At 40.9% G+C, this 20,339-nt stretch overlaps 1 protein-coding gene and 1 pseudogene across 15 annotated transcripts in view; one reads left to right on the top strand and one right to left on the bottom strand.

Moving 5' to 3' along the window:
- Nucleotides 1-20,339, top strand: part of KAT2B (lysine acetyltransferase 2B) — a 103,001-nt gene that overhangs the window by 14,055 nt on the left and 68,607 nt on the right. For all 14 annotated transcript variants that reach the window (XR_013759865.1, XR_013759866.1, XR_013759867.1 and 11 more), the window contains exon 2: nucleotides 16,115-16,241. Coding sequence is in view for 11 of the 14 variants with exons in the window: in XM_079115151.1 (XP_078971277.1) it covers nucleotides 16,115-16,241 (127 nt within the window). In the remaining 3 variants the exon portion in view is untranslated. The remainder of the gene's footprint in view (nucleotides 1-16,114; nucleotides 16,242-20,339) is intronic.
- Nucleotides 16,248-20,303, bottom strand: LOC306646538 (adenosine 5'-monophosphoramidase HINT1-like; annotated as a pseudogene). Its single transcript has one exon. The product of its transcript is annotated as an adenosine 5'-monophosphoramidase HINT1-like (transcript).

The following is a 20,339-nucleotide window of genomic DNA, read 5'->3' as shown; positions in this document are numbered from 1 at the left end:
CTCGGAGGAGGGTAGTAACAGTGGAGAGATGACAAGTAGTCACATAGGGGCTCTATTTTGTGAATAGGTGCAACAAGACTTCCCTCTCCCCCAAGTACTGGGAATAGAACCCAAGTCCTGGTGCACTGCTAGGCAAATGCTTTACCACTTATCCCCAGCCCAAGGAACAAGACTTAATTTGTTGTGGCAGGAGAGGATAAAGAAAAGACAGAAATGAGAGATAATGTGTGACGAGGTACCCAGAGTAACTGAAAGGAGGGTGGTTCCATTTACCAATGTGGGGATGACCATGGGAAAAGCAGATTTGGGATGAGTGTGAATCAAGAATACTTTCTTACGGCTGGGTGCAGTGTAATTCCAGTGACTTTGAAGGCTAAGGCAGGTGATTCCAAGTTCAAGGCCAGCCTCAGCAATTTAGCATGATCCTATCTCAAAATAAATGAAAAGGGCTGGGGATTTAGCCCAGTTGTAAAGCACCCCTGGGTTCAATCCCCAATAGCATCCCCCCACACACACCAAAAAAGAAAAAAAAAAAAAATGTCTTTGCACTTAATGAAGGAGGAAGCACACGATATTTTAAGAGTGCTAGACAGGAGTCTAGGTATTAGTCTTGGCCCCTTGCTTTTTGCAAGGGTGAACTCAGGTAAGCCACACCCCTTCACTAAGTATTGAATTACTTTTCCTATTGGACTGTTGGGAGGGGAAAAGCAGATGACTTAGATTGCAGTTGCCTTGAATCAAATACAAATGCTCCACATTGTTGATTAAATGACATTTTGAGTAGAGTGGTGTGAGTGGGTATTAAGTGGATGGTTGGAAGTGGGAATGTGGGGAGAGGAAAGGAAGTGTTTCTTTAAACTGGCAGATAGACCTGAAGGAGGGCCCTCCCTGGCAGTGAGAATGAAGGTATAAATCTGAAACTCAGAAGGAAGAATTGGATGGCTTTTGGAAAGGCACTGAATACCCATGTGTTGAGCTTCAGCAGCTGGGGAAGTGTAATGCCAGGGAGGGGGTACAGAGAGGGTGATTGAAAAGGGGATGTTGGAGTTGAGGGCAAATCTTGGTGTAACACTTTCTGGGCAGAGATGCCAGAAGTAGGCTGTTGGAAATGTGGGCTGCAAGTTCTGCTTTGCAGGTTGGGCTGGTTAGGTGGACTTGAGAGTCGTCAGCCCAGATAATGACTGATACCATGAGAATATGAGCTGTCCTAGGAAGCAACATGTAAGGCATCATTTTGCTCATCCCATTTGACTTGGTGCCAAAACAACAGGCTGAGGAGTGAAACATTCTGTCAGTCAGCTGGTTGAGCTGCTTGATGCCAACAGAGCAGTTTGATAAATCTTTCCACTGTGTTGAAGACTGAGCTGACTGCTTTGGCATCTCCAAAGATACAAAGTCTGAGAATGGTGTGTTAAATAAACTGAGAGCACCAGTTTCTAGGCCCTGGTTTCTCTCAGGACCTCTCGAGGCCCTTCCAGGAGAGGTGCTTGCTTGGGTTTGGCCTTAGAGAGCTGACTCCCACATAATGAAGGATCTGGCCAACTCCCAGGCCATTTGGTAGCTACTGGCATCACTCCAACTCCTGAGATGTTGCCTGAGGGTTCTGAGCCTTTGATTCTACCAGACTTCTCTTTCTTTGTCTTTTTTTTATTATTTTTTCTTCCCCCTTTCAATACTGGAGATCAAACCCAGGGCATCACACTTAACTAGGCAAGCCTTCTACCATTGAGCCCATAACCTCAGCCCAGACCTAATTATTTAGCATAGGGAAGGTGGTTTCTTATTCAGCTTCAGCACAGGCAAAAGAACTTCCAGATGTAACAAAGATATTCTCTTGGTTTGATATTGGAATAAGGTCAGGTAGGAGAGCATGAATGAAAAAAACCATTTGAATGTCCACGGCTGGGTCATTTTCTCATTATATGATTTCTACTCTCCTGGATGTTGAACACGTTCCTTATATTTGTTTTTGTGGTTCTCTGTGGCTTTTCAGATCAAAATGGCACTATTAATTAAGGCTTTCAGAGATGCTAATGAATTAGCTCACTGTTGATTTTTTCCTTCCTTCCTGTTCTGTTTCTGATTTCAAGTCCAGGCAACATTGCTCTCCTGGGGACCCCTTTTCCCAAATACTTTGCTCTTTCCACTAGGACCACAAGTCCCCCCAGCTTTCTGTAGTCTGCTACTAGATTGAAACCAGGGTTGCTCAACGACTGTGCTACATCCTCAGCCATTTTCACTTTTTTTAAAGTTTGAGACAGGGTCTCACTCAGTTCCCCAGGCTAGCCTCTAACTTTTGATCCTTCTGCCTCAGCTTCTCAAATTGCTGGCACTGTAGGTGTGCATCACCGTGCCAGACAAGTCCCTGGATTACTTATTTATTTATTGCAGCACTGGGATTGAACCAGGGCTTGGTTCATGCTTGATCAGTGCTCTGCCAGTCCCCAGATTTTTAAAAATTCAGTTTTAAGTAATAGTTTTATGGTGTTGTTGACCTTCCACCTAAAACAATGTGAACTGCAGATTGTCACACTGAAGAAAAATGTGTATATCTCAGAAAGGATCACTTAGCCATTTAAACTTCATTTGCATATGAAAGGTTTAAATTAAACCTGGGGGAGAGAGGTGTTGCACCCATCAAACCATCTGTATCCTTTCAAATCTTTGCTTCTCCAAGATGTAGGTTCTCATCCAGAAACCTTTTTAGAAATGCAGGATCTCAGGTTCCACCCCAGACTGAGGGACTCTGAATCTGCATCGGGACTGACCCTCCAGGTAATTCCTGAGCAGGCTGAAGTTTGAGCCTGTTCCAAATCATATCAGTCGTATTTTAAATCACTCACTTCCAATCTTGAAGCAAGGTTTTTGCTTCAATTGAAGCTACATATAGTTCACTTAAAATATTGTTGCTTTAAAATAGGATTAAAAGATCATTTTCGGGCTGGGGCGGTAACTCAGTTGGTAGAGTGCTCGCCTCGCAAGCACAAGGCCCTGAGTTCAATCCCCAGCACCGCCCAAAAAAAAAAAAAAAAAGATCATTTTCAAAATACTTGTAGAGCTGGGTGTGGTGGTGTGTGCCTGTAATCCCAGCTGCTGGGGAGGCTGAGGCAGGAGGAGTAAGTTCAAGACTAGCGTCAGCAATGTAGCAAGACCCTGTCTCAGAATAAAAAATAAAAAAAGGGTTGGGGATAACTGGGCAAGGTGGGGCATGCCTGTGATCCCAGTGGCTGGAGAGGCTGAGGCAGAAGGATCATGAGTGCAAAGCCAACCTCAGCAAAAGCGAGGTGCTAAGCAACTCAGTGAGACCCTGTCTCTAAATAAAATACAAAATAGGACTGGGGATGTGGCTCAGGGGTTGAGTGCCCCTGAGTTCAATCCCTAGTACCTGCCCCCCAATAATAATAATATACTTGTAAGCAGTTAAGGTGAAAATTCAAACAGTTCACATGGTAGGAAATGATATTTAAACCACTCACCACAGTCCTCATCTCCAGCCTCACTCCTTTTTAACCATTTCTCTTCCAAGGCCTTTTTCTCCCCTCCCTTACCCTTTTGAGATTGTATCTTACATTTTATACTGTAGTTCCAGGAGAGGGGAACAAGATTCACTATTCATAAATTCAAGCCAAATATTCCCATTTGTCTTGAATGATGAAAAGACCAGAAAGTTGTATGTCAGCAAGCCAAAGGCTTTTGATAGGAGGCCAAAATGAACACTAGAGATATTGGTCTTTATAATTAGCAAGTTTTAATTGTTTCGAACTCTCCACTCATGTTAAAAACAGAGCAGCCTACTTAATGACTCACTTATTCCTGTCATTTGCTATTTCTCTTTTGCCCAGACAGATTCAGACAATGGAGGTGCAGCCACCAGGAGACTAGCTTCTTTTGCTTTTTTAGATCAGAAAAGGACTGGATTTTGCATGAGAAGACCTCCATGTATACCCGCTGCCCCCATTGTAGCTTCTTAAGTTTCCTTAGTTTATGCAGAGAAAATAATCCCTAATTCTGGGACGCATTTTGGGAAATCTTTGCAGAACCCCTGACACCTTTTTTTCTTTTGTTTCTTCGTGTGGTACTGGGAGCTGAATCCAGGGTCATTATATCACTGAGCTGCATCTCCAACCCTTTTTATTTTCCATTTTGAGATTGGGTCTCACTAAATTGCCCCAGTTGGCCTGGAATTTATGGTGCTCCTGTGTTAGCCTCTGCAGTAACTGGGATTACAAACACGCATCTCCCGTGGGCTAAAACCCATCTTTGAAGTGATAATTTGTTCCTGTGTGGCCAAATGTGTACTCATCTTGGTGAAAAGAAAGCCAAATAGCAGAATCTGAAGATAAAAGAATGGAGATAGATTTATTACCTGCAGCAGGTAAGGAGAGCACTGGGGTTATTTCCAAAGCAGTGCCCTCAAGGAAAGGAAGCCTATGCATATTCACATAGGAAAGCCCATTGTGGGCAGGAACTTACCTGAGCATACTCAGTTTAAGACACACCCTTCTGAGCTTGCTTTGGTTAAAGTCATAGTTAAAGAAGGAGAGATGTGAATACATTTTTGTTAAGGCTCAGTTCAAGGATATAGAGTAGATAATCAAAAAGTAAAGAGGTGGACACGGATACCTAGGGGCATGATTAGTTCAGTGTTATAATGTGCCAAGTTTACTCTCTGTTACCTAAAAGAATGAGTCAGAGGGGATGGTGACCTTGGCTGGTTCTCTGGAACTTTCTCCAGAGTCTTAGCTGGAACCGAGAGGACTACTCTGAAGGTGCCTTAGTCAGAATTTCCCCCCAATTGTCTTCTTCCTTTATTAGCTAAAACTAGCAGTTCTAGTGTTTTTTTAAAAGCAGCTTTACTGAGGTCTGTATGATTTAAATATCATAAAATTCTCCGGTTTTAAGTGTACACTTCCATACTTTTTAGGAAGATAGGTTGTAAAATCATCACCATAAGCTACTTTTAGGTTTCTATCAACTCAAAAAGATCATTGTGTTCATTTGTAGTCGACACTGTTCCTCCTCCAGCTCCAGATGACTTTCTGGAGCTTTCTGTCTATATAAATTTGCCTTTTCTGATTATTCATATAAATGGTTTTCTGGCTATTCATAGAAATGAATTATTATATAATATATGGTCTTTTTTTTTTTTTTTTTTCTTCTTTTTTTGAACATGATATTGGAAATTGAACCTTAACCATTCTAGACAAGGACTCTACCATTAAGGTACATCCCCCTGTCATTTTTATTTTGAGACTGGGTCTCCAGCAATTGCCCAGGCTGGCCTTGAACTTATAATATTCCTGCTCAGTCTTCTGAGTAGCTGGAAATTAAGGCCTGTGCTACTGCGCCCTGCAGTAAGTGTTCTTTTCTGATGGGCTTATTACACTGAGTATAATGCATTAGAGGTTCATGTAGTTTGTAGTGTGTATTAGCACTTCATTCTTTATTATTGCCAAATAATATTCCATTATATGGATAAAGAACATTTTTGTCCATGCATCAAGCAATTGATGGATGTTTGAGCTTTTTTCTACTTGTTGGCAGTTATGAAAATAATGTTAATATCTGTGTCAAGTCTTTTGGGGTGAATGTTTTCATTTCTCTTGAGTAGACATCTAGGAGTGGACTTGCTGGTTCGTAGCTTAGAAAATTAACTTTTTTTTTGTGATACTGGGGATGATTGAAATCAAGAGTGTCCTCTTGCCTTAGCCTCTTGAGTTGCTGGGATTCTAAGTATGTGTCACCATAACTACATGACTCTCATAGATTTAGATTTCCATAATGATCGATGATCATCTTTTTATTGGCCATTTGTGTATCTTTTGAGAAATTTCTATTCAGGTCCTTCACCTGTGTTTTAATTGGGTTGTTTGTTTTTGCCGTTGACTTCTTTGTATCCTCTGGATGTTAACTCCTTTGCAAATATGTCATTTGTAGATATTTTCTTCTGTGGGTTGTTTTTCACTCTGTTGATTGTGCCCTTTGATGCACACAGTTTTAAATTTTTGATAATTTCCATATTATCTGATTCATTTCAGCATTTTGTGTCATAACCAGGACATTCTTGTCAAATCTAATGACATAAAGCTTTCCCCTGTGTTTTCTTATAAGAGATTTGAAGTTGGTAGTCTTGGGAGTTTGATCCATTTTAGTTGATGGATCGTTCTTGTGTGTGTGTGTGTGTGTGTGTGTGTGTGTGTGTGTGTGTGTGTGTCTGGGGATTGAACCCAGGGCCTTGTGCATGCTAGGCAAGCAGTCTACCAACTGATCTATATCCCCAGCCCTAATGGATCATTCTTTTTACATATTGCTATCTAGTTTTACCCAGTACTCTGTTGAAAACACTGTTCTGTCCCCTTTGAATGATCTTGGCACCTTGTCAAAATCATCTGACTTCATGTTTGAATGTTTATTTTGGGGTTCTTTATTATATTTCATTTGCTTGTGTTTTTTTTTTTTTTTTTTTTTTTTTGCCCAATACTGAGGATTGAACCTAGGACCTCACACCTGCTAGTCAAATGCCTACATTCCCAGTCCTATGTTTTAACTTTTTAAGAAACTTCTAAACTGTTTCCCTGTGTGGCTTCATCATCTATGTCTCCACCAACAATTTTACAGATTCTCATTTTCCACATCTTTAACAATTTGTTATTGTCTGCCCTTTTTATTTTTCTTTATTCTTTCTTTCTTTTTTTTTTTTTTTTTTTTTTCATGATACTGGGAATTGAACTCAGGATTGTTTGCATGCTAGGCTAGCACTCTACCACTGAGCTCTGTCCTCAGCCTTGAGAAACTTGTTTTTGGTTGGGTATAGTGTCGCATGCATGTAATCCCAGCAACTGGGGGAGGCTGAGGCAGGAGGATCAAAAGTTTAAGGCCAGCCTGGGGAACTTATAGTAAGTCCTTATCTAAAAATAAAAATTTATTTTTAATTGAATTTTTTTTTAGTACTGGGGCTTGAACCCAGGGCCTTGCACAAACTAGGGAAGTACTCTACCACTGATCTACATTCCCAGCCCTTTTTATATTTTTAAATTTTGAAGCAGTTTGAGTTTAAGGCTGGCCTTAAACTTGGTGATACCTTAGCCTTCGCCTCCTGAGTAGCTGGGATTATATGTGTGTACCACTGTACCTGGTGTAGTTTGCCCTATTGATCATAGCTATCCTTCTGTATGTGAAATTATGGGTTTGGATCTTGATTTAAAAAAAAAAATACTTTGTCAGTTGTCGATAGACCTTTTATTTATTTATATGTTGTGATGAGAATTGAATCCAGTGCCTCACATGTGCTAGGCAAGTGTTCTACCACTAAGCTACAACTCCAGCCCTCATTCTTGACTTTTAAACATTGTGCACTTTGTTTAACTTGGAACTGAGAGATAGGGTCAGTTATCTGCCTGTACACCCTCTGTGCTTCTGCAGGGTGGACTAAATAATCTCAAGAAGGTCTCTTATCACCTAGAGCCTCTGTCTTTTCTCTAAATAGTGGGAATAATTAATGCCTTTCCCACAGAAGTACTATAAGAATACTTATATGAATACTTTTCTCAGTGTGTTACTACATATTGGAGTCACAGTTTGACTCCATTAATTTCCTGTCAGCCTGTTTTTGTTGTGTGACATTCCTGTCAGTGACTTTTCTTCCCAGCAGTCATGACCAATATTTTAGGTATGACAGAATTCTGGTGGACAACCTGGCTGTCTATCTTCTGTTCCTCTGGATGTCATCCAAATATCCTCACACCCGTCTCATACATTTAACACTGAGTGCACTTGTGAGTCCCCTTGATGGTCTGTAATCTGGGTTGTGACCACTTGTTCAGCCAGTTTTGTTTCCTTCTTATCATCCATCATAGCTTCTACATACTATAACAAAGTCTGTTTCATTTTCTTGACCTCTAACCCCGGATCCTATTGGGACAAAACCATTTTCATTCCTAGCCTGTGGAAAAGAGTGCTCTGTTCTTTTCTTCCTTCTCGTTTGTGCCACATCTGCACAGACTTGCTCTTGGGGGAGATGAAGTCATCTGGGCAGCCTTCTCCTTGTGCACAGGTTGCTAGCTGCTGCAGTAATTGACTTGGCAGCGCACTCCCTAAAAGGTTGTCCTTCAGCTGGTACTTTGTTAAAGCTCAAGACTTACCCCTTGGGAGTGCCCTTAGACAGCAGCTGTCATGCTTAATTAAGGAGAAAGATGGGAAAGGTGTTTTGAAGGAAGACCTCTTATCTCAAAGAACAGTGGCCAAGCTGGAACACTGGGAAAGGGCAGATGGAGGCCAAGGTGGAGGGCATGGTAGCAGCAGCTTAGAACGCTGGGCAGAAAATGCTTTGCTGGCAGTCAAGGAGGATGGCATCGAATGCTTTTTTAAAGGACTTATTTACCCTCTTTAGCAAATTGGGTAATACGTCCCATCAATATTAAAAAATTTGCGTATTTAGGTTGCTAGGTGTCCAAGGTGCATGCCCATATGTAGGAAGTATTTTTCATATCCTACTCCCCTGCCAGAAAAAAAAATAAAAAATAAAATAAAATAAAGAAAAGAAAATCCTGAACAAAAAGAACAAAACTCAAGGGACTCCCAGATATCTCAGTGGGGTATATCCTTAACCATTTAGGGATATTGAAACTATTGTATGCCTGAACTGTTAGGGCCCATAGTGAAGACTTGGGGTTTGGGAGTGGATTCCCTTTTAAATGCTAGTGCAGTAATATCCGATAGAATTATAATGTGAGTCACATGTAATTTTGTATTTTCTCATGGTCCATGTATTAGCTTGTTAGGGCTACCATAACACACCATAAAATCGGTAGCTTAAAACCACAAAGTTTCTTTGTTCACTGTTTTGGAGGCCAGAAGTCAGACATCAAAGTATCGTTGGTGCCATGCTCCTTCTGAAGGCTCTGGGGGAAGGTCCTTCCTAGCCTCCTCCTAGCATCTGGCTTCTCTTGGAAATCCTTGGCATCCTCTGGCTGGTAATGCGTCACTGCTCTCTGCTTCTGTCTTGTCTTTGCTTTCTTCTCTGTCTGTGTTTCTGTAACAGATGTATGAACTCTGAGGGATGCTTTTCAACCCACTGCCCGTGTTCCTTACAAAAGTGGGAGGGACTGTGGTGTGACCCAGTGGCAGAGCACTTGCCTAGCATTGTGAGGTCCTGGGTTGATGTCCAGCTCTGCAAAACAAAAAAACAAAACCAAACCACAAATTAGGCTAGAACACAATTACCACCAACAACAACAATGACAAAAAAGAGAACACATCCAAATTAAATTTGATTAATTCTATCTACTACAAATTAAATTTGATTAACTTTAATGTTTTATTTTACCTAATACTCAAATATAATAAGTAATCAACATAAAGGAATTCTTAGTTTTTAAATTTTTTTCATAGTACTGGGGATTGAACCCAGGGATGCTTTAGCATTGAGCTATATCTCCTAGCCTTATTTATTTTAATTTTAATTTTATTTTTTACTTTGAGATAGGGTCTTGCTAAGTTGCCCAGACTTCTTACCATCTTCCTGCCTCAGCCTCCCAAGTTGCTGGGTTTATAGGTGTATACGACCGCACTAGGCAGAAAGAATTTTTTATTTTTTGGTATTGGGGATTGAACTCGGGGACAACCACTGAGCCACATCCTCAGCCCTGTTTTCTATTTTAGAGACAGGGTCTTACTGAGTTGCTTAGGGCCTCTCCTAGAAAGAATCCTTGATGAGATATTTTAGTATTCTTTGTTTTGCACTAGGTCCTTAAATTCCAGTGTGTATTTTGTACTTATAGTGTCTTCATTTGGTCTGACACTTGCAAGGACTGCTGGCTGCAGCTCACTGGAGAGCACAGCTGGGGAGTTCTCAGTCTTTTGCCTCATGTTTTTTCCCTCTCCTCACCTCCTTTGTTTTTAGGGAATTTTCTCTTTATTTGGAGAAAGTCTTAGTCATTCTGAATAAAAGAAATAAAATTTTATTTTGTAAAAATTACTGGAGGGGAGCTGGGGATGTAGCTCAGTTGGTAGTGTGCTTGCCTTGCAAGCATAAGGCCCTGGATTCAATCCCCAGCACTGCCAAAAAAAAAAAAAAAAAGCAACTAAAAATTACTGGAGGTCCTAAGACTCAGTAGGGGAAGCAAATTAGCCAGGGGAAGCAAATTAACCAGTTTTGCAAGAAAAGAGACCGTTGAAACTCCCTCCCCCCAACACCCACTGCCCAATTCTGGGAATGGAACCCAGGAATTCAGTTCCATTTTTAAGCGTCTATGTTTATTATGTGGTAGAATTTATTAAGCATTCTGTTACAGTAGTTTAAATAAGTGTGGTTAAAATTTTGGATTTCACTTTTATATTGAGGACAGGAAATAGAAGACTTTATTGTTATTAACCTCCCTGTCTTGAGATTTGTGACTTACCCATTTAGGAGCCCCCAATGATCACACATTATTATTCTCTGTCGTGTTCAGACAGGAAGGGGCTTAAATTTTTCTTTCTGGGCAGGTTGCACTAAGTCTGTTGCAATAATGAAGTAATGATCTATATCTCTAAAAGTCAGTATTGTCTTCTCCAAGAATTAAAAACTTGTTAATTTAAATTTCAGTGAGAGGAGGGTCCTTTATAAACAACCTCACAGGGAGAAAAGTTTGGGACCCTTGAATTTTTCCCCCTTTGGTACTAGGGATGGAATTAAGGGAAGCTTTGCCACTGAACTTCATCCCCAGCCCTTTTATTTTTTATTCTGAAACAGTGTCTCATTAAATTGCTGGCTGGCCTGGAACTTGTCATCCTCCTGCCTCAGTCTCCCAAGTAGCTGGAATTGCATACCTTGAGTTACTGCACCTTGTACTCAGCTGTATCCTTGAATTCTTAAATGTGGTTGTGTGATAAGGATTTTTCTCTTCCTCCGTCTGTAAGTGGAATTACAAATGCTGGCTATGGTTGATTTTATTCTGGTCCATACATATTTCCTGCCAGTTTTACTCCCTGCCTTAAATAACCCTCCATGGAAAATGATTTAGACTGTGGTTGCTAATGTGCCCAGATGCAAAAATCCATTATGCTTGTCATAAGTTAAAGTGGTTACCTAGGTGAATGAGGAAAGAACTCCCAAATTACATGATTAGTTGGAGTTTTGAACTTTCGGTTATTACTGCCTGATCCCTAACCCCAAAACAGAAATCCTTGGTCTTAGCAATGAGCCTTGACTAGTTCACTTGTTCATCTTTGTGATTATTCTAGGGGAATCCAGTGTTCTCTTGAGACCTTGGTTAAGGTATTGGTGGTGCTTTTCATCTAAGTATCAGAGAGATTTATAAATTTGGGACTGTATTCATCCTGTTATGCTTCCCTGTGTAAAACAATGCATAGTTGATTCTGGTCTGGAAGTCCTAATAAAAAGAAAATAGGATGATTTTGTCATGTTTATTAGTGTCCCAAAGGAAATGGAATTTTTTTCCCCTTTTTAAAATCTCAGTGACTGCTATCAAAAGAAGAAAGTGGGGATGCTTACCTCTGTGACTGAAGGAAAAAGCAAAGGAAGGAAGGGGTTTGGAGACATCCTGCCTTATGTTCTCCAGTCCTCCTTCCTTCCCCATTTCAAGCCCTTGGGGATCCTGTTTGAGAGGGAGAGGGTAGATCCAGTAACCAAGCCCAGCCAGCCTCACAGAAATCCTCCCACCCCATTATCTCACCATCTGCAACTCTGTACCTTATAGCGCTCCAGCCTCCCTGGCCTTTGCTCTTTGTTGAGCAAGCCAGATACTCTTTTATCTTTGTTGGCTGTTTCATCTTTTACTGGATATCTTTTTTTTTTTTTTTTTTTTTTTTTTTAGTAGGGATTGAACCCAAGGACACTTCACCACTGAGCACTATCATTTTCTAATACACTATCATTTACTTATTTTTCTTGCCCTATCCTCCACCACCCCCATATAAGTGTCATGAGAGAAGGATCTTAGTTTCCCATTGTTAGAAGGACTGGGGTGCTGGGGGAGATAGCTCAGTTAGTAGAGTTCTTGCCTTGCATGCACAAGGCCCTGGGTTCGATTCCCAGCACCACCAAAAAAAAAAAAAAAAAAAAAAAAAATACTGGGGTGCTGTAACCAGTGCTTGAAAGTAGCTTGTCAAGACAATCTACCGTACCTGGAAAACAGACAGGTACAGATTGGGTGGGCAGGCTACCTGTTTTTATCCTGAATGCAGCACGGCCCCTTGCATTACAATCACCTCAACTGGTGAATTTTAAAAATTGGGTAGGCAAAGGGAAGGGCTACAGTTAAAATGGCTATGATTGGCTCTTACATCCCAATTAAGGAGAAATACCATATTCTGAAAATAGTCTATTGAACTTTCTGTTTCTTACACACCATCTAGCAAAAGTACCTGGCTCATAGTAGGCCATCAATAAATATTGTGGAATGAATCAGTAACTGGCATGATTCTTTGGATAGAAGTGCAGTTCTTCAAACCTGAAGGGTTTTGACTAGTATTATTATTTTTTCTTCTTGGTTTGACCAGCCATACTTAATTATTTTGGGGGGACTGTTTAGCCATCACTCGTCTTTTTCTTTTCTTTTTGGTACTAGGGATTGAACCCGGTACTCTTTTTATTTTCTATTTTGAAATAGGGTCTTGCTAAATTGCTTAGTCTCATGAAGTTGCCCAGGCTGGCCTTGAACTCGAGATCCTCCTGCCTCAGGCTCTCCCCCCCCCTCCCCCAGCTCCTGGGATCACAGGCTTGCACCCATTGCACCCAGCATGTTCCCAATTTTGACCTCACAACTGGGTCCTTGTTCCCTCTTGGAATTGTGGAACCATTGAGCAAACTGTAACTCTGAGCAGAGAATGAAGGTTTATTCTTGGCCAAAGAATAAACCAAGTCAACATCTCCATCCTTGGGGATTGAGAGGTCATAGGTGCAGGTTGAAAGAAATGAGGGGGAGGGATAATAAAGGGGAGGAATATTCGTGTGTTTTCTGGAATGGGTGGAGATTTTTCTGGGAACTTGAGTGCCATCTCTTTTTGCTCCTTTTATGGTTTTCATTGGTGTCAAGACAATTGTAAACTGTCATGGTGCTGGGAGTGTACCATTTAGCATGTAGATGGGATTATAATGAAGGTAGAGGCTGGCAGTTGCTCTGGCAACCATCTTAGATCCAGTTAGTTTTGGCTAGCCTACCTGAAGAGGGGCTTCTGGCCTTCAGCCATCCTGTCCTCAAAGATAAGCAAGATTTGGGTGGGGCAGAATTTCAGTTAGGTCTAATGGTGAATGAGGGCTATCCCCAGCCCCTTTAGTAAGATTTGTTGTGCAAATTTCTCTGGTGCCATCTTTGGGCTGATAAGAGTTGTCTCTGATTAACTTCCTGTCCTTCCTACTTATGTCCTGCTGGTGGGGAAATAGGGAGAAGGTAGAGAGCTATTTTTTGTTGTTATGTATGACTTTTATATTAACATGGTATATTCTGTCACCCCTTCCCCTATTCTGGGGATTGAACCCAGGTTTGCTCTACTACTGAGCTGTATATCCCCCTGTCCCTTTTTATTTTGACACAGAGTCTTGCTAAGTTGCCCAGGCTGGTCTTAAACTTGCGATCCTCCTGCTTCAGCCTCCCAAATAGCTGGGATTACCGGTGTGCACCAACGTGTCTGGCAACCCTTCCCTTTACTCATATGAGTGCACCCCGAGAGCCAACACTCTGGGGCTGGGGCTCAGTGGTAGAGTGCTTGCCTGGCATGTATGAGGTGCTGAGTTTGATTCTCAGCACCACATAAAAATAAATAAAGGTCTCTTGACAACTAAAAAAGAAAGAAAAAAAAAAAGAGCCATCACTCTGAGACCTGTAGTCTCTTAGGGGGTATGTGGTTTATTGCAGAGAATTTCAAGGCTGAGCTCAGCTTAGTAAAAGAGCAGTGGGGAGAAGAGTTGGGTCTTCTTGATCCCGGACCAAAAGAGGGGCCCTTGGTACTCGCTGGGGGTCGTAGCTTTGGGGCTTGCTGATATAAGGTCCTTCTGGTTCTGCCGTTTCCATTCTCATCATGATAAAACAGAAGAAGCAGTCAGGTCGGGTTTGCTGAATTCGCAGGGTCCACTGGGCCTACTGGGAAAAATTCATATTCAAAGCAGATTTTCTTCCCACATTTCAAAGCAAACTTTCCTTCTTCTACACTGACCCCTCTTACCTTGCCAATAACTGATTCCTTCTCTTCCTATTCTGTATCTATACGCACTTCAGAGACTGTCTCTATCTTGGGAAATATTATGGATAAGATCAAGGCAGCTGACACTTAGAGAATTCTATAAAAGTAAGATTTTTGTTAACTTCAGCTACCTGGTATGTGGGGGTTGGGGGCAAGGGATCAAGGTGGAGAGCAAAGATCTCTGAGAGAACCAAAGATTGAATCCAAAGCCCAATCAGAAATATCTATACACGTGGTTCCATAGAATAGTGCACTAGAATATAAATGTGACAAGTGTAATTTTAAGTGGTCTTGAAATGACATTTAAAAAGATAAAAAGAAAAAAACAAGCAACAGGTTAAATTATCTTTAATGATCTTTTTAACTTAACCTGTATATCTAAAATAATGCCTTTCAGTGTGCAACCTATATGAGAATTAATATCTAGGTGTAATGGCGCATGTCTGTAATCTGTTTCCCAGCTACTCAGGAGCCTAGGGAGGCTAAGGCAAGAGGATTATAAATTCAAAGCCAACCTGGGCCGCTAGTGAGCCCGGCTTAAAATAAAAAATAAGCCAAGCCTGGGTGACTCCCAGCTGTTTGGGAGGCTAAGGCAGGAGGATCACAATTCAAGGCTAGTCTCAACAATTTAGCTAGGCTCAAGCAACTTAGCAAGACCCTGTCTAAAAATAAATAGTAAAAAAAAGGGCTGAGGATGTAGCTCAGTGGTAAAGTGCTTCTAGGTTCAATTCCTGGTACATACCTACGTACATAAACTTTGGATATTGCTCAGTGATAAAGTGCCCCTGAATTCAATCCCTAGAACATATATAAATACATATATACAAACACACATAAGTCTGGGATGTAGCTCAGTGGTATAGTGTCCCTCAGTTCAATTCCCAGTACTGGGGAAAAAAAAGGTTTGTTTACAGTTTTCTTTTTGCACTACTCTTCAGAAGTAATATGTATTTTGCATCTGCAGTACATTTCAATTTGCACTAGCCACATTTCAAGTGCTGAGTAGCCACATACATCTAGTGGCTACCATATTGGATAGTGTATATAGGAGGCCTTGGCCTAGAATGAATCTATCTATTTTAACAATTTATTTTCTGGTTTCACAGCCACAGATATGTCCATTGTTTTGTAAGAGAAGTGTGAAATGTATGTGGACAAAGTTGAAGATTTCTATCAAGTATTACTGAGATAATACCGTGTTCTAGTACAGGAAACGTGGGAAATCCACATAATTTGAAATCTCAGGTTACACATCTCCATGATGACCTCTTCCATTTCCACACCTGGGAGCCTATAAAAGGCTTGGGGCACTCGTGGCTTCAGCTAGGTGTACCCCGTCACCTCTCACTGGGATTACAATTTCTGTAGGTCTGTGGGTTTCTCTTCTGGTCTGTGGGGCCGAGTTGGAGCTGGAACCTTGGAGCTGGCAAGGCTCAATCTTGCTTAGGTCCTAGCTGTGTCTTTTGTTATCTGAGCAGTGTGGCTTGTTATTTTGTTAAGTTTTTGTTTTTTTGAGGGGCTGGCGATTGAACCCAAGGCCTTACACAGGCTAGGCAAATGCTCTTTCAGTGAGCTATATCCCCGCCCAGCCCTGTTTTGTAAAACTTTAGTGATGGATTCTCTTGGAATTGACCACTCTAGGGACACCCACTGGAGGCAAGGGTGGCACAGTGTGTGGGTCAGCTGTCTGAACTGCAGCATATAGATGCCAGCCAGCAGAAAACACAACCAAACCCCAAATGCCCAAAGTAAGCACTCCCTTTGCCTTTTTCTGTTTGAGTTTCTCTTGCAAAGGTAGAAAATGACCAGAGCTGAGGGTGAGTTGTGTGAACGGTTAGCTGTCATGTAACCAGTGTGCATTGTTCTCATGTAAAACAGTCAATCCGTGACTGCCTGTGACAGAGTTTTGTTTTTCTCTTTATTCCTCTTTTAGGCCGAGGAATCCTGTAAATGTAATGGCTGGAAAAACCCCAACCCCTCTCCCACTCCCCCCAGAGCCGATCTGCAGCAAATCATTGTCAGTCTAACGGAATCCTGCCGGAGTTGTAGCCATGCCCTAGGTGAGTTCTGAAATCTTTGAGGTTTGAAACTGGCAATTTTGTTGTTGCCTGACAGTCCTAACTTAATGGATTCTGTGGATTGACCAAACTTGAATGCTCTTGACTTCTGTGAGGCCAACAATAAAAGAGTCTCTCTCGTCTCCTGAGCTTGCTTCCTGGGAGAGACAGTCCCTGCACTGTTGGCATCGATTCCTTATTTGTTTCTCCTCCCTTTCAGCATGAGCTGGTTGCATGGAAGGATTGCCAAATAATGTGAAACATGGCAACTGAGTTATTTAGAATAAATAATGTGTAACATGTCCTGATTTGTTCTGATGGGGGGTCCTGAGGATCTGTGAGGCCTGGGTTGAAACCTCAGCTAACAAATAATTTGTTGTTATTTTCTTATTCTCTGAACTTTCAGAGGGTGCTTCATTTTATCTGCATGTACCTTTGTTTCCTGTATTTCCTAGTACTTTCTTTATTAGGGTTGCCCTTCATTGTGCTTGTTGAATGTTTACTTGTCTTTTCCTTTTCAACTTTTTTATCTGTCTCTGTAAGATAATCATTGTGAGTGTGGCAAGATAAGCTTTGCTGTAGTTACTCAATGGGACTGAGATAATCTGTTACTCTGTGTCCTAATACTAGTTTTAGGATAATTCTTTTGAAGAGGAGTTACTAGGGATTGAACCCAGCATTTCTCATATGCTAAGCACACACTCTTATTGCTGAAGTACATCCCCAGCAGTAGGATTTAAAAAAAAAATTTTTTTTTAACCATGCAACAATGTCTTCTATTATGTATATTTTTAAAAAATTATTTCAATATGTCCAGACACAGTCAAAAATAAGCATGCTGTTTAACATATTGAAAATTGCAAATATAATCATTGCCTAAAGAAGGGAAAAATTATCCCCAATACCTGCTTAATTGGGAGGCCAGTTCATCTGCTGACCTCTAAGAACATGGAGATGAACATGATAGACAGACTGTCCCCCATCTGCACCATTTACCACCATTTGATAACCATTCTTTTGGCCTGGATCAGCAGCACATTTCTTGCCAACAATCATTAAATGTCCGTGAAGACTTTCATCATCATCTTCTGCTGCAGAAATCTGAACTGTATGTGAGGTTTTAATTTGCACTCAGTTGGAGTACAAAAAATGTGTTGTTGCTTGAGGGGAAATGTCATGGAAGGCAAGACACTGGTCATCTTCAGAAATGATTTTGACCCAGATTTCCTTGCGGATGATATTCCTGAAGATGGTGTTGTCCCCAGGCCGGGTGACCTGAGTCTTGGTGATCTCATCTGCCATCTTGGCCTCCCTCCCATGCCGCTAAAAAATGCTTTGACATTGTATTTTGTTTGAGTAGGTAACTTTTGGAGTTGTGGGGGAGTTGAACCCGCCTACTCACACATGCTAGGCACGTGCTTTACCGCTGAGGTGGTACACCCCCAGCCCAAATAGAATAAAGTTAGTGGGCACTCAGATTATTCTGGATATTAAAATTCCACTTTGCAAAGGCTCTTGGGACATTATTCCTTCTTTTCTACCTTCAGTTATCCATTCTCCCAAATACTATAAGTCCAACTTCCTGTTCGCTATTACAAGGACATAGCTCTGGGCAGAACATGTGCACTAAGGTCCTTGCTCCTTCCATCTGGCTATTTATAAGTAGGTGGCTTCTTTTGTTATCCTCATTATCTGGAGAGCTTCCCGCTGATCTAAATGGTGCAGCGCCAACCCCTAAGGATAGCATGGTGTTATGTTGAGTCTGAGGTTTTATTTTGTATTCAGTTGGAGTGTATTTCAATACTTGCAGAGCTAAAAAGTAGGTAGCCTGATCTTCTCAGGAAGTCATGGCACTGGGGGTAACTCCTGGAAAAGGAAATAGAGGACACAGAGCTCACAAAAGAAATAAACACACTCATAATTACACCATTGTGTTGATTATACTAGTGTCCTGAAGGTAAGACCCAATTTCTTTTTTAAAATCTCTTTCACTCTCTTTCACTCTTTTTTGAGGCAGGGTCTTGCTATGTTGCTCAGGCTCGCTTCAAACTCCTGAGTTCAAGCAATCCTCCTGCCTCAGCCTCCCACCTTGTTTGCCCCCTAGTAACTCTAGTCCAAGCTCTAGCCTGGATTTTTTTTTTTTTTTTTTTTTAAATAGCAAGTACAAAAGAAAAATCTAAAAGTTACAGAACTGTCTTATAATTCACAGATTTTATAATCTGTCCATGAGTGAATGATATTTGGTATCATCTCAGGAAATATGCAATAAAAAAACTGGGCTCAAGAAATTCTTAAACCCTGGGCTTGAACTGTATTTGGTATTGATTGGGAAATCCTATTATCTCACATCAATTAACATTTAAAAACAAGATCTTCTTTCTTTTGTAGCTGAGCAGATTGTCTCCCTTCTGTGCTTATAAACACGCATGAATGCCGGAAGGCAGAAACAGTGTGTCATAAAAAACAGCCAACTTTGTTTTCTTTTATATTCTTAACAAGCTTTGAAAACAAACGTCCTTATTTGCCAATATATAATCAAGATGAAGAATTGAAAAAAAGTACATGTTCTTTGACTTGGCAAATCCATGCCTGAAATTTATCCTACGTATAAATTAAGATGTGCCCTCAAATAAAGTGAAAAGCAGTTACTATTGCCTTATTTATGATATTAAAATGCTGTGAACAACATAAACATCCCAGTGTAGAAGATAATTGGTTGCATTATGGAAACTGCTATTATAAAATTTAATATGAAAAAATTTTTTAAAAAAAGTACTTTCCCACATGGAAAGACAGTATTAGCATATATATTCAGGCCATGGGGCTGGGGATATAGCTCAGTAGAGGGTTTGCCCAGCATGGGCAAGGCTCTGGGTTGAATCCTCAGCACCATTGACAAAACAAACAGCAAACAAAACAAGTCATAAGGCTGCTTGATTACAAGTTTTATAATTTAAGACAAAATTATAGGATGTACCACCCTGAGTGAAAATTCTGGCTGTTCAACCAATAGCTGTAAGGGCACATTACTTCAGTCTGTCTGAATCTGAGTATTTTCAGCTGTGAAATGGGTTAATAATCATACCTACCTCATAGGATCATCTTGTGGATTAAATGATGTAACAGATGGAAACCTTTTATATACTTTTTGGTGCTAGTGTTTGAACCCAGGGACACTTAACCATTGAGCCACTCTCTAGCCCTTTTTGAGACAGAATCTCACCAAGTTGCTTAGGACCTTGTTAAGTTTCTGAGACTATCCTTGAATTTGTCATCCTCTTGCCTCAGCCTCCTGAGTGACTGGGATTACAGACATGTGCCACTGTACATGGCCACAGGTAAAATTTTTAGAAGAGTGCCTGGCACACAAATACATGACTATTAGCTACTATTAGGTAGCTAATGACCATTAGGTACATGACTGTTAGGTTGCAATATTGCAACACTATCAGGATTCTTTTACTTCAAACGGCAGATGTAAACTTGTCTAATAAGAAAACAGTTTTGTTTTTTTGTTTTTTTTTGGTACCAGGGATTGAACCCAGGTGGCGCTTAAGCACTGAACCACATCCCCAGCCCAGCTCTTTTGTATATTTTATTTAGAGACAGGGTCTCACTGAGTTGCTTAGGGCCTTGCTAAATTGCCAAGGCTGGCTTTGAACTTGCAATCTTCTTATCTCAGCCTCTCAAATTGCTGGGATTATAGGCATGCGCCTGGCTAGAAAAAGGTTTTCATAACCAGGGTACTGGTTGCTCCCAGACACTGAAAACAATGAGCAAATCAGTTACTGTCTGGTTCAGGGATAGTGCCTGTCATCTACCCAACTGTAATTCTGCCTTTAGAATTAACTACATGGAAGGTGATCCTGTCTCAAATTGCAGGGTGCTGCTTCAAGAACACTACTGATCCTTCATGAGGATAATCTCATTTTATTAGTTTAGAAAGCGTAGCATTTTAAAGAAAACAATGAACTTTTAATTTTTTTTATTTATTTTTTAGTGCTGGGAATTGAACCGAAGGCCTTGTATATGCTAAATAAGCACTCTACCACTGAGCCACATCCCCAGTCCTTTTTTCTTTTCTTTTTTTTTTTTTTTTTT

Source organism: Sciurus vulgaris (assembly GCF_902686455.1).
Source record: "Sciurus vulgaris genome assembly, chromosome: 16".
NCBI classification, from domain to species: domain Eukaryota; kingdom Metazoa; phylum Chordata; class Mammalia; order Rodentia; family Sciuridae; genus Sciurus; species Sciurus vulgaris.
This window is presented reverse-complemented; position numbering and strand designations above follow the sequence as displayed.